We start from the raw sequence: 14,720 nt of genomic DNA, 5'->3' as shown, positions 1-14,720 counted from the left end.
AGGATTAAGACTTTTAAATAGAAGTAATTTACAAATCTGTTTAACTTTCTGGAACCAGTTGATATGATTTTTTTCCCCCCCTTTAAGCACTGTATGGTAGTATGATTTAAGCAATGCGTGGTGGTGGTGGTGCTAGGCATTTTCTAGTGGTATTATTTGAGCATTGTATGGTGATATGTAAACATTGTATGGTGGTATTATTTAGTAACAAACGTATAAAGTTTATTAAAATGCAAAAAGAAAGGCATAGTACATAGTCAAGATCAGGACGCAACCCAAGAGCAGTAAGTATCAAAACAATACAACATTAACCAGGGGCATATCAGAGTGATGGTGGTATTATTTAAGCTATGTATGTTGGCATTATTTGAACCTTGTGTGGTGGTATTAGGTATAAGGGATTTTGAGAGGGTATTATTTGGGCATTGTATGGGGATATTTAAGCATTGTATGGTGAAATTATTTAAACACTATATGGTGATATTATTTAAACATTGTAAGGTGGTATTATTTAAACACTGTATGGTGGTATTATTTAAACACTGTATGGTGGTATTATTTAAACACTGTAAGGTGGTATTATTAGAACACTGTATGGTGATATTATTTAAACACTGTATGGTGGTATTATTTAAACACTGTATGGTGGTATTATTTAAACACTGTATGGTGGTATTATTTAAACACTGTATGGTGGTATTATTTAAACACTGTATGGTGGTATTATTTAAACACTGTAAGGTGGTATTATTAGAACACTGTATGGTGATATTATTTAAACACTGTATGGTGGTATTATTTAAACACTGTATGGTGGTATTATTAGAACACTGTATGGTGGTATTATTTAAACACTGTATGGTGGTATTATTTAAACACTGTAAGGTGGTATTATTAGAACACTGTATGGTGGTATTATTTAAACACTGTATGGTGGTATTATTTAAATACTGTATGGTGGTATTATTAGAACACTGTATGGTGGTATTATTTAAACACTATATGGTGGTATTATTTAAACACTGTATGGTGGTATTATTTAAACACTATATGGTGGTATTATTTAAACACTGTATGGTGGTATTATTAGAACACTGTATGGTGGTATTTATTTAAACACTATATGGTGATATTATTTAAACACTATATGGTGATATTATTTAAACACTGTATGGTGGTATTATTAGAACACTGTATGGTGGTATTATTTAAACACTATATGGTGGTATTATTAGAACACTGTATGGTGGTATTTATTTAAACACTATATGGGGATGTTATTTAAACACTATATGGTGATATTATTTAAACACTGTATGGTGATATTATTTAAACACTGTATGGTGGTATTATTTAAACACTATATGGTGGTATTATTTAAACACTGTATGGTGGTATTATTTAAGAAGTGTATGGTGGAATTATATAAGCATTACATGGTGGTATTAATTAGGTACTATATTTTGGCATTTTCTTTACACATTACCGATCATCTGTCTCTTATTTCTGCTGGATACGTCCAGGTCTGAAAATATCTATATATGTGTACAGCAGACGGCCAATATCTCGCTCAATTTAATCATTGATTCCTCACTTCCCGCAGTGCAGAAGTCAGGAGACATCAGGCGGCATTAATTTTGGTAAATGTTGTTTCGCTAAGCTTTCGGCAATTACGGGGTTTTCCTGGTCTCCTTGGTCATTATTACTCATTACAATCAGGCGGAATCTGTTATAATTGGGGAAAGGATTATAAAATAGGAGAAGGAAGTGGAAGGAGCAGGGAAAGGGAGAGAGATGGGATTTTTTTTATCATACTTTGCGCACAAATTTCTTGAGGTTTTCAAGATCTCTGCTTGCAGTCATTGACTAGTAACCTTCATTGTTGAATTTTTATGGAATGAAAATGGGCCCTGGTCATACAATGATCACATCCTATGACCAGATTTTAGGCTTGATATTTAATAACTTTGCTGAACCTTTTCATCTGCTGTATCGTGAGCCAGTATTTCCCAACCAGGGTGCCTCCAGCTGTTGCAAAACTACAACTCCCAGCATGCCCAGACAGTCCATAGTATTGTCTGTCTTTTTCTAAAACATAACCAGCTATTCCCCCCCCCCCCATAACACTGCCAACCATAGTCCCTTCCTCCATAACACTGCCATCTCATACTCACCTAAATGGGCAAATCGGCACTTTCATGAAAACAAATTTTTGCTGTTGCATGCCTTATGTTTAAAAAAAAAATAGTTTTCTATGTTTTACTTGTGTTTGAAAAAGCTGCCACTAGGTGTCTCCCTACTTGTCCAGAGCACTCTCCCAACCCCCCACACCCGATTGTCTTTTTCACAGACTTTGGACTCCTGCTGACCTGGCAGAAGTCCAAAATCAGGAAATGCTGGGGGGGGGGTTCAGCCTTATCCAATCATAGCTCATCACACACTGAACTGCTCTGGGCTGTGAACGACCCCTTCCCAGCTCTGTGAATCTGACTGAGACTGAGCAGAAAATACAGAGCAATATCAAGGTAGTAAGCTTAAAATAATAAAAATAAAGGCAGGGGGTGGTTTATCATGATGGGGGCAGTGAACTGGGAGGATTATAAAATTTAACAAGATCATGAGAGGTTCTCTTTAATGATAACACTGCCAAATTATAATTACTAGCTCCATAACACTTCTGGCCTATAGTCACTTCCTCCATAACACTGTCATCTTAGTCACTTCCTCCATAACATTGCCAGCCCATAGTAATTTAATGATAACACTGCCATCTTATAGTCACCTACTCCATAACACTGCCATCTTATAGTCACCTACTCCATAACACTGCCATCTTATAGTCACCTACTCCATAACACTGCCATCTTATAGTCACCTACTACATAACACTGCCTTCTTATAGTCACCTACTCCATAACACTGCCTTCTTATCGTCACCTACTCCGTAACACTGCCATCTTATAGTCACCTACTCCATAACACTGCCATCTTATAGTCACTTTCTCCATAACACTGCCATCCTATAGTCACCAACTCCATAACACTGCCATCTTATAGTCACCTACTCCATAACACTGCCTTCTTATAGTCCCCTACTCCATAACACTGCCTTCTTATCGTCACCTACTCCGTAACACTGCCATCTTATAGTCACCTACTCCATAACACTGCCATCTTATAGTCACTTTCTCCATAACACTGCCATCCTATAGTCACCAACTCCATAACACTGCCATCTTATAGTCACCTACTCCATAACACTGCCATCTTATAGTTACTTCCTCCATAACACTGCCATCTTATAGTCACCTACTCCATAACACTGCCATCTTATAGTCACCTACTCCATAACACTGCCATCTTATAGTCACCTACTCCATAACACTGCCATCTTATAGTCACCAACTCCATAACACTGCCATCTTATAGTCACCTACTCCATAACACTGCCATCTTATAGTTACTTCCTCCATAACACTGCCATCTTATAGTCACCTACTCCATAACACTGCCATCTTATAGTCACCTACTCCATAACACTGCCATCTTATAGTCACCTACTCCATAACACTGCCATCTTATAGTCACCTACTCCATAACACTGCCATCTTATAGTCACCCTACTCCATAACACTGCCATCTTATAGTCACCAACTCCATAACACTGCCTTCTTATAGTCACCTACTCTATAACACTGCCATCTTATAGTCACCTACTCCATAACACTGCCATCCTATAGTCACTTTCTCCATAACACTGCCATCTTATAGTCACCTACTCCATAACACTGCCATCCTATAGTCACTTTCTCCATAACACTGCCATCTTATAGTCACCTACTCCATAACACTGCCATCTTATAGTCACCTACTCCATAACACTGCCATCTTATAGTCACCTACTCCATAACACTGCCAACCTATAGTCACTTCCTCCATAACACTGCCAGCCTATAGTCACTTCCTCCATAACACTGCCATCTTATAGTCACCTACTCCATAACACTGCCTTCTTATAGTCACCTACTCTATAACACTGCCATCTTATAGTCACCTACTCCATAACACTGCCATCTTATAGTCACCTACTCCATAACACTGCCATCCTATAGTCACTTTCTCCATAACACTGCCATCTTATAGTCACCTACTCCATAACACTGCCTTCTTATAGTCACTTCCTCCATAACACTGCCAACCTATAGTCACTTCCTCCATAACACTGCCATCTTATAGTCACCTACTCCATAACACTGCCTTCTTATAGTCACCTACTCTATAACACTGCCATCTTATAGTCAACTACATCATAACACTGCCATCTTATAGTCACTTCCTCCATAACACTGCCAACCTATAGTCACTTCCTCCATAACACTGCCAGCCTATAGTCACTTCCTCCATAACACTGCCTTCTTATAGTCACCTACTCTATAACACTGCCATCTTATAGTCAACTACATCATAACACTGCCATCTTATAGTCACCTACTCTATAACACTGCCATCTTATAGTCACCTACTCCATAACACTGCCATCCTATAGTCACCAACTCCATAACACTGCCATCCTATAGTCACTTCCTCCATAACACTGCCATCCTATAGTCACTTCCTCCATAGTCACTGTGAGTCATGCCAGAAGGGACAATCTGCAATATCTACACCGGTGCCACCCGCTATAATACTGTATTAGACCATCAACAAGAATATATGGATATAGTTAGATATATTGATTCCTGGGTTTTCTGATAAGTAGCAGGGAATTTCTGATGCTGAAGATCAGCTGACTCTCCGTAGAAATTGGCGCGGCTGTCCCCCATCTGCTGGGAGGCTGACACGGCGTGTATAATCTCACTGGTGACACTACGTATCGATCTGTTTGTATTCTAGTTACAGGAAACATTTCACTGTAATCTCTCCCGGGGAAACAAAAGCCGAATGCTACAGATTTCAGCAGTGATTTCATATTTTTATTATGGTCATGCTGCGGGAACAGAGCACTTTGTTCTATTGGCATCTAATAGATATAATCTCCTTTTTGTTTTTTTTTTTGTTTTTTACTAACAATGTCAAGTGATTTTAAAGGGACATACAAAGGATAAACATAGCTGCTTTCTTCCCAGAATAGTGCTACACCTGTCCACTGACATGTGTCTAGCTTTTGTACTTGGCTCACAAATCCCTCTGTTCTGCTGCTCACTCATTCTGACATCCACTGCTCAGGAAGGGTGTGTCCGAGGCAAGCACTGAGTCCGTCCTCACTCATCATTCATTCACTTTCTCCCTGAGTCTGCTGTGCCATGCTGGGTCTCTTCATCCAATCACTGCAGTCTGCACTGTAACCCCCTCCTCTCTGTTTTCATGATGCAGTCTGATAGACAGGACAGGAGTGAGCACAGAGGAGTGCTAGCCTCGCCCTCACTTCCTGGACTTTGTCCCTGCCTGTGCTTCAGCTGCCACTAGAGAGGGCATTACTGAATTTTGTTCTATTGTTAAGTTCACATTAAAATCTGAAGCAGGAAATCCTGTGCATCCTGTGCATCAAATCTGAGTACATGTGAACGTACCCTAAAGCAGAGTTTTTCCAGCCAGGGTGCCTCCAGCTGTTGAAAAACTACAACTCCAAGCATGCTGGGTGTTGTAATTTTGCAGCAGCTGGAGGCACACTGGTTGGGAAACACTGATCTAAAGATATAATAAGAAATGAATCCACACACGTTGAGCATAAGAATTTACATAAAGTTAAAAGGTGGCCCTGCACTTTAGGGTCATGAGCTACAGAATGCCATGTGACCATCTCTGACTCTTATCCTATACGTCCTTATACATAATATCTGTCAGCTGTTCTTACCTGATGTAAACAACAGAATTCTCCTTGGTAAGTCGAATAAATTTTAAATGAATCCCAAATAAAGAAATAACAAGCCAGTGATATCAATGAGCAAAAACGAAAAATACTTTCCCTGAGTTACTGATCACAGGAAAATATTCCTCACATTTGAATAATCTGGCGGGCGTTAGGACCGCTTGGAAATGTGCCGTCTCTTAGACGTCAATGCATTTCTGAGTGAAATCCACAAAAAGAATAGATAAGTAAGAATTGGGAAACATCTGTTGTGGAAGTTCCACCGTGCGGACAGTGCAGCTGAATCCTATTGAAACCAATGGGACTGTGCTGCAGCGGAATGTCCGTGTGGAATATTACGTGTGAACGTGCCCCTAGGGATAAATTATGGTGCATTTTTATCAATAAACATATGTGGTAGAGGGTTTGATTCAGGGCATTTGGAATTACCCTAGAGGCAGATGGCATTAACCCCTTGTATTCGTGACACCAGGGCGTGGTTTATCCTCAATACCACTCAAAGATATCCTGGCCTAGGCACGGGGCAAATAATTACTCCGACGCCAAGTTACGGAACAACGGCAGCTTTACTGAGTTAGACAGGTGGAACAGTCTATACAACTAGGCTAGGCCCACGGAGGTGACCAGTGACTTCAGAGACCTTAGGGCTTGCTGGGACTTGCAGTGACTGGGACAATTTTGATGCAGGGCCACGCTGACTGAAGACAGGTTGACTGTGACTGACTTGACTGAACCTGATTATACCCCGTTTGTAGCTTTCCAGGCTCTGACTGGGACCTGGGGGTTGTGGACTTGTAGACTTGTGGCTGCGTGGATGACTTGAGGACTCCTCTGGACCCCAGACACACCTAGGACTTGACGGCACTGGACCTCAGCAAAGACTTAACTGGAACTCAAGAGAGTGAGCTAGCTCCTCCCAGGGCTTATATGGGGGAGACCCATAGGTCACCCTAAGGTCACATGGTCACTGATACTTCACTGGGTTACAGTCACATGACACTGGTTCTTGAAGCTATAACACATTACATGCATAATACACTGGATAACTTATATACAAATGAATATGCAAGGGGAACAGATGCAGGGGGGGGCCCAGGGGTCACTGTAGGGAGGCTGCCTGACAGGACAGCAAGGGTACAGGGTGCAACTCCTGTACTGGGCCACCACACATATAATGGGAGTTAATCCCAACATCCACCAAATCCTCAATACACTCCTTATGTAGATAAGGGATGCAATACAACTTGTAAAGGAGTGGTTGAGCGGAGAACAACAGTCTACTCATAGGTAGTAGCAGCCCCCTGTAGATAGTAGCACTCCTTGAAGGTAGTAGTGCCCCCCCCCCCCCCCTGTAAATCGTAGTATCCCTCCCTGTAGATAGTAATAGCCCCCTGTATGTAGAAACAGACCCTTGTAGGTAGTAGTAGTAGTCCCCCCCTGTCAATACTAGTTGTCCGCCTGTGGATAGTAGTAGTCCCCCTGTTGATAGTAGTACCCCTCCCCCCTGTAGATAGTAGTAGTCCCCCATGTGGATAGTAGTACCCCCCCCCCCCCCCCCCGTAGATAGTAGTAGTCCCCCCTGTGGATAGTAGTACCCCCCCCCCCGTAGATAGTAGTAGTCCCCCCTGTGGATAGTAGTACCCCCCCCCCCCCCCCCCCCGTAGATAGTAGTAGTCCCCCCTGTGGATAGTAGTATCCCCCCCCCCGTAGATGGTAGAAGTCCCCCCCGTGGATAGTAGTATCCCCCTGTATGTAGAAACAGACCCTTGTAGGTAGTAGTAGTCCCCCCTGTGTAACAGTGCTGGAAGGAGCTGGGTCCGGAGCAGCCCACAGTCTTGTTATTGTTTTATGTAGGAGTTGGAGCATTGTAAGGTGTCCGTAGTGCAAAGTGCAGGAATGAGACCTCTGGATTCAGTGAAACAACTTTAACTCTTTACCAAACCTCTTATGCAATTCCAGAACAACACAGTTTGGCACAGCTCAGAATGTTACAGCCTATTGAGCCAGATGAATGGATATGTGGTGAGCTGGGGAGTTGCAATGGTGATGCAGGGTCTGGTGGTATTAACCCTTGATTTGTCGTGACGCCAGGGTGAGGTTTGCTTAGTATCAGAGATCCTGCCGCCAACTGGCCCACAAATGGCAGGGATAATAAATGGAAGGGATAATGCTACTAATTGTATGAGTTGAGTTGAATAGTAGTCACTCAGGATTTAGGAACCAGAGCTTTATAACTCACGGTTTTAGTGGCTGCTTTGGCCTAGTTGAGATTAATTGAGATATGCTGATTGTGCTTGCTTGATAGTCCGGAACTAAGAGAGTGAATTTAGTGAGTACAGCCCCTTATATAACGGGGGGGGGGGGGGGGGGGTAATAATCCCATTGGCTGCAAGGTCTGTAAATCCTGAACCCAGAAAATTCTGGGTACATCACATGACATTATCACGTGACCCCGGAAGGTCCTAAATATCTATACAACCATTATCATAAATCACGTGACCTAGGTAGGTCCTATACATTTGAATGGGGTCCTGTGTCTCCCATTGGAATGGAGTATCGGTCGCTCCGGGGCCCCGGTCATCGGTCACTCCGCTCCTTGTCATCAGTACTACGGTGTAGTCCAGAGGCGTAGCTTGTAGCTTCGGGGCCCCGATGCAAAATCTGCAACAGGGTTCCAAATGCCAATTATTGTACTGCTCTCTAATGGGCAGATGTGCTTTAGGGCCCCCTTAGGCACCAGGGCCCCGGTGTGACTGCTATCTCTGCTACCTTTATAGCTACGCCCCTGGTGTAATCCTATAACGAGTGTCCCAGTTTCTCCATCACTATGGGCCTTCTGTGAACTCTGTAGACCAGTCTCATTGGTTGCTATGGGCAACTTTTCCTCTGCACAGATTTTGATAGATCTCCCCCGGTTTACTGTCTATACTGGTGTTTGGATGACCAGTGGTTTAAAGGGGTATTCCAGCTTTATCCATAGAATAGGGGGATAAGTGTCTGATCGCGCAGGGTCCCTGGTTCTGCCATAGACAATGCATGCAGTGCCGGCCAACACTCCGCTCCAGCAGCAGGAAGAGATGGGGGACTCCTTCTAGAGATCACAGGGGGTCCGACCACTGGGCCAAAGTAACACTTATTTTACTACTAAACTACTAAACTTTATTACTAAGTTTGGTAATACCACTTTAAGCTGTGATCAATGACCTACCAACGAGAGACGCAGGTCTCATTGCATTCAGATTTCTACAGCTCATCAATTCAGTACTAACTATATAAACCTATATGCAGTGAGCGCCCCCTAGAAAAGAAAGGTTGGAGATTCCCATGGGTGTCTGTGGGGGTACAAGGGGGGCACAGGGAGAGATGGGATCCTGTTCTGGAGGTTGAGGAGGGGTCTCAGTGATTGGACCTCCCGTGATCAGAAATGTGTCCTTTGTCCTGTAGATAGGGGATAAGTTAGTAGTGTAGTTAGTAGTGCATTAAAATGATGACAAACACAGACACATACACACAAACACACACACACAAACACACACACACACAAACACACATACACACACACACACAAACACACATACACACACCCACAGGAAAACTCCTCCAGTCGCCCATGGACATTACTTTTAATAAGTTTAGCTGTATAAAATCACTTACTGATTTCTTCTGGCTATATTTCTCCTGTTGTAGATCACATTTTATAGGGTGAATTCACCATCTATTTCCTTTACACCCCCAATATGTAATGTTTTTTGATATTGTCCTATTGCATTATCTGTGACCGATGGAGTAAAACGCATTCAGAGATCCCCATAAAAGGTCCGATAGGATAATAAACAGGGAGGTGACTCCACATCTACACATAACACCGAGTCCATGAAAAGCAAAGCCTATTCCCTGTCTATAAGAGAACGCAGCAGGGAGGAGATTGCCTCTGTGCCGCCTATGGAGAGATGTCCCTCTGTATATGTTCTGTGAATCTTAAAGGAGCATTATGGCGTGGCCACAGGATAGGTCATACAGATCTGACAGGTACAGGTCCCACCTCTGAGACCCTCACCTATCGTGAGATTGATGCCTCTTCAGCCATGATGATAATGGTAGTTTACCATGATTTACGCTGCATCCATAATTCCTAATCTATTTATGTAACTTCCATTAAAGTTGTTGTTTTATGTCTGACCCATCAGTAAATGGGACTTATGTTGGTTAGTAAAGAACCACCCGAGCAAAACTGACACCACTGTGTTATGTCTTGAGTCTGAACAGCCAGAGTGTGACAGGAGGAGCTTATTCCTTTTAATCTATCTGTGGTGTCCCGGTACAGGACATGTCCTGTCCCTTTTGTCTGGAGTCCCCTCAGCCAGAGTCCCTCCATGATAATGGGCTCTCCTGAAGGGCTAACCCCTAGTCGCCTCTTAATATGTCATATCTAATGTATATTTATATATTTATAGGATACTTATGTATAGGACCTTAGAGGCCACGTGCCTTTAATTTATGTTATGCTATGGTTTAAGGACCTTTGGGTCATGTGATATACCCAGAGTTTCATGGGTTCATAACTGACAGGTTTGGCTGACCAATGAGCTTTGTCCCACCCCCTTAATATATAAGGGGCTGCTGCCACTGAATTGACTCTCTTGTTCCTGCCACTTAAAGAAAGCACATCCTAGCACAATCATCAGTTCAAGCTAGAAGCCTTATCTCCCCTTAGCCACTAAACCGTGAGTTATCCAGCTCAAAACTACTAAAATCCTGTGTGACTACTGCAACTAAATTATCTTCAAACCAGTAGCACAGTGGCTAGCAAATCAAAGCTCACTGAATTCAGAAGTCCCAGTAAACCTGTGAGGAACCTGAACTACGGTTCTCTATACAAAGACTGTTCTGTTAACTGCAGTTGCATAAAATATGCAGTAAAGTTTATTCCGGTTTCATCAAATATCTGCTGTGGACATTCAATTATTTCTCCCTACCGTTTCTGGGACAGTTGGCGGTAGGATCACTAATCTAAGGAAAACCTCATCCTGGCGTCACGAAAACATAGGGTTAATACCAACATACCCTACACTATTACCTGCACCACTTAGTCACCACATATCCACCCATAACCAGTAGTTGAGGAGTCAACCCGGAAGGAGGCTATTTTAGATTTTGTATTCATAAATGGGGATTTGGTATCTAATAGGTAAAAGCTTGGGATCTAGTGATCACCAGTCAGTGGGGTTTAATGTAAGAACAATGACACACTGTTCTTATAGTGTCACACCATACAAAAACAAAAGGTTAAGATTTTAGGAAAAAAATGACTTTTCTAAAATAAGATTAGTGGTAAATGGGTCCAATGGGGCTGGAACTGTTTAAATTGAGTCCAGGAGAAATGGAACTACTTAAAAGTTGCATTATTAAAGGCAACAAATGCATTAGGCTTGTCAGTAAAAGCAAAGGAGGAAGATTCCACTGTGGCCAAAGTCATAAAAAAAACTAAAAGCTAGCATTTAGTATTTATATATAACAAAAAAAAAATAGAGCAATGAAGATAAACAAATCTATAAGATTAGGCAAAAAGAGGCCAAGCAAGTTATACGATCTTCTAAAGCGCAGGCAAAAGAGTAACTAGCTCAGTCAGTAAAAAAAAAGGGGCAAAGACATTCTTCAGATATATCAATAAAAAAAGGAAATTGAAACAAGGAATAACTAAATTAAAAACAAAGGAAGTAAGGTATGTAAGAAGAGGACAAAGGATTAGCAGACTGTTACTTCTGTTAAGTTTTTATAGAAGAAAATAAAGGAAAAGGACCTCAATTAGGGAGGAAGACCAATGATCATTTGATGCATGTGTATTTACAGAGGAAGTGGTTCTAGGTCAACCATCTAAAGTAAAAACAAATAAGTCACAGGGGCCTGATGAGATACACCCAAAGTTACTAGCAAAACCATTTACAGATTTATTTAACCAATCACTGGTAACAGGAGTCGTCTTGGAAGATTGAGAATTTTCGAATGTTGTCCCCATTCATTAGAAAGGTAGTAATGAGAAATCAGGCAACTATGGGCCAGTAAGTCTGACATCAATAGCGGGGAAATTTAATAGAAACCCTACTAAAAAATAGGATTGTGAAACATCTAAAATCACACGGATTGCAGGATGAAAAACAACATGGGCTTACTTCAGGGAGATAATGTCAAACTAATCTTATTGATTTTTTTAAAAATTGTATGACTAAAATCATAGATGCGGAAGTGCAGTAGACGTCGCTTATCTAGAAACAATAGTAAAATAAAAAGACTTACACTACAACACTTCCGAATGTGGGTCCTGGGCATGAAAATAGGACACAGTGGCACACAGGGGTAAAAGAAGCAAATTACACAGTATTATAACTTGGCATCATGGGCTCAAAGGATGAATGAAAAATCCTGGCATACCCCACACCAGAACCGCCAGCTTACTGTGTAACTATGATTGCGCCTCCTTTATAAGAACTGCCCTGTGTTCAAATGCGGAAACTTTATGAACCCCCTCTTTACGTGTTGTAATACTATATTATTAGTTGTCTTACAGAATTTGATGTCATGTGTGATAGAGGCGGGGCTTATTTAAATTCCCCCCATTCAGTGTAGCAAGTCCAATAATGACCAAAGACCATGTGGGCCTGAAACGCGTCAGTGTTTGCCGTTTCGAGTCTGTAAGTAATACTTTATGTGCTGCTGAGATGCACTACAGTGGAAGACAGAAGGTTTGAATTGGAATAAGCGCTTGATATACGTTTTGTATTTGATTGTGAGAGAACATTTGGCTGTTTGATGTTCTTCTTCAGATCTTAGAAGCGTCCCGCTCTCTCCTGTACATCCTCCTCATTGTCACTTTCCACTGGGACACAACGCTTTCTTATATCTGTCTCCAGATCTTTGAAGTGAAATCAGGAACCTGAATACTTACTAAAGTGGTACTCCGGATGGAAAACAAATGTTTTCAAATCAACTGGTGCCAGAAAGTTATACAGATTTGTAAATTACTTCTATAAAAAAAAAAAATCTTAATCCTTCCAGTACTTTTCAGCTGCTCCGTGCTCCAGAGGAAGTTGTGTAGTTCTTTCCAGTCTGACCACAGTTCTCTCTGATGACACCTCTGTCCATGTCAGGAACTGTCAGGAGCAGGAGAGGTTTGTTATGGGTGTTTGCTTCTGCTCTGTAGAGTTCCTGACATGGACAGAGGTGTCAGTAGAGAGCACTGTGGTCAGACTGGAAAGAACTACACAACTTTCTCTGGAGCATACAGCAGCTGAGAAGTACTGAACTGTACATTTTCTTATAGCCACTGTGTCCTCATCTCATGTTCTTCTCTCTTTCAGAGTACAAGTCGAGTTTTATGTTAACGAAAACACCTTCAAGGAAAGACTCAAGCTCTTCTTCATCAAAAACCAAAGATCAAGTAAGTTTTTATTTTTTCTGTTTTTTTTAATTTGTATTGGAGGACTGTTAGCCCCCCAAAAATTAGACGTAGGATGCCCTGATCACACACCTTTTTACAGTTTCCTGATATGCCCTCTCGTTCTGAGATATGAGGGTTTATAGATTTTCTGACAATTCAGGGAATCAGTCAGATGGGCGGGAACTTAAAGGGGTACTCCGGTGGAAAACTTTTTTTTTTTTTTTTAAATGAACTGGTGCCAGAAAGTTAAACAGATTTGCAAATTACTTCTATTAAAAAATCTTAATCCTTTTAGTACTTTTTAGCAGCTGTATGCTACAGAGGAAATTCTTTTCTTTTTGAATTTCTTTTTTGTTTTGTCCACAGTGCTCTCTGCTGACACCTCTGTCCGTGTCAGGAACTGTCCAGAGCAGCATAGGTTTGCTATGGGGATTTTCTCCAGTTCCTGACACAGACAGAGGTGTCAGCAGAGAGCACTGTGGACAAGAGAAAAAAGAAAAAAAAAAAAAAAAAAAAGAAATGAATTTCCTCTGTAGTATACAGCTGCTAAAAAGTACTGGAAGGGTAAAGATTTTTTAATAGAAGTAATTTACAAATCTGTTTAACTTTCTGGCACCAGTTCATAAGAAAAAAATAATAATTCCACCGGAGTACCCCTTTAAGTTTAATAATGGGAGTGACAGGTGGTAATATACAGTCAGGGGGTGTGAATATCAACTGGCTCCAGAAAGTCAAACAGATTTGTAAATTACTTCTATTAAAAAAAAACGTAATCCTTCCAATAATTATAAGCTGCTGAAGTTGAGTTGTTTTTTTTCTGTCTGGCAACAGTGCCTCTGCTGACATCTCTGCTTGTCTCGGGAACTGCACAGCGTAGAAGGGGTTTGCTATAGGGATTTGCTTCTACTCTGGACAGTTCCCGAGACAGGTGTCATCAGAGAGCACTTAGACAGAAAAGAACAACTCAACTTCAGCAGCTCATAAGTACTGAAAGGATTTAGATTTTTTTAATAGAAGTCATTTACAAATCTGTTTAACTTTCTGGAGCCAGTTTATATATATATATATATATATATATATATATATATATATGTTTTTTAATTTCTAACACTTATATACTCATGTAGGAAAGAGAGACCTAAGCCCAGGCCAACTACACCCTCCATAGCAGTGTTTCCCAACCAGTGGGCCTCTAGCTGTTGCAAAACTACAACTCCCAGCATGCCCGGACAGCCAACGGCTGTCCGGGCATGCTGGGAGTTGCAGTTTTGCAACAGCTGATGGCACCTTGGTTGGAAAACACTGTCCTATAGTTTCACCCCTGGGACGGATCCCAAATTGCCTCTCTTTACCTGTATGTGTTAATAGGCATTTTTTTTTTGGTTTTTAAGAAAATGCCATGAAAAATAATATATT

General features: G+C 41.4%; 1 protein-coding gene across 8 annotated transcripts in view; it reads left to right on the top strand.

Annotated features, from left to right (window-relative positions):
- KCNT1 (potassium sodium-activated channel subfamily T member 1) overlaps positions 1-14,720 on the top strand; it is a 343,981-nt gene that overhangs the window by 210,868 nt on the left and 118,393 nt on the right. For all 8 annotated transcript variants that reach the window (XM_056540054.1, XM_056540052.1, XM_056540058.1 and 5 more), the window contains one exon: positions 13,225-13,304. In XM_056540054.1, the coding sequence (XP_056396029.1) occupies positions 13,225-13,304 (80 nt within the window). The remainder of the gene's footprint in view (positions 1-13,224; positions 13,305-14,720) is intronic.

This window comes from Hyla sarda, chromosome 9 (assembly GCF_029499605.1).
Source record: "Hyla sarda isolate aHylSar1 chromosome 9, aHylSar1.hap1, whole genome shotgun sequence".
Lineage (NCBI taxonomy): Eukaryota > Metazoa > Chordata > Amphibia > Anura > Hylidae > Hyla > Hyla sarda.
This window is presented reverse-complemented; position numbering and strand designations above follow the sequence as displayed.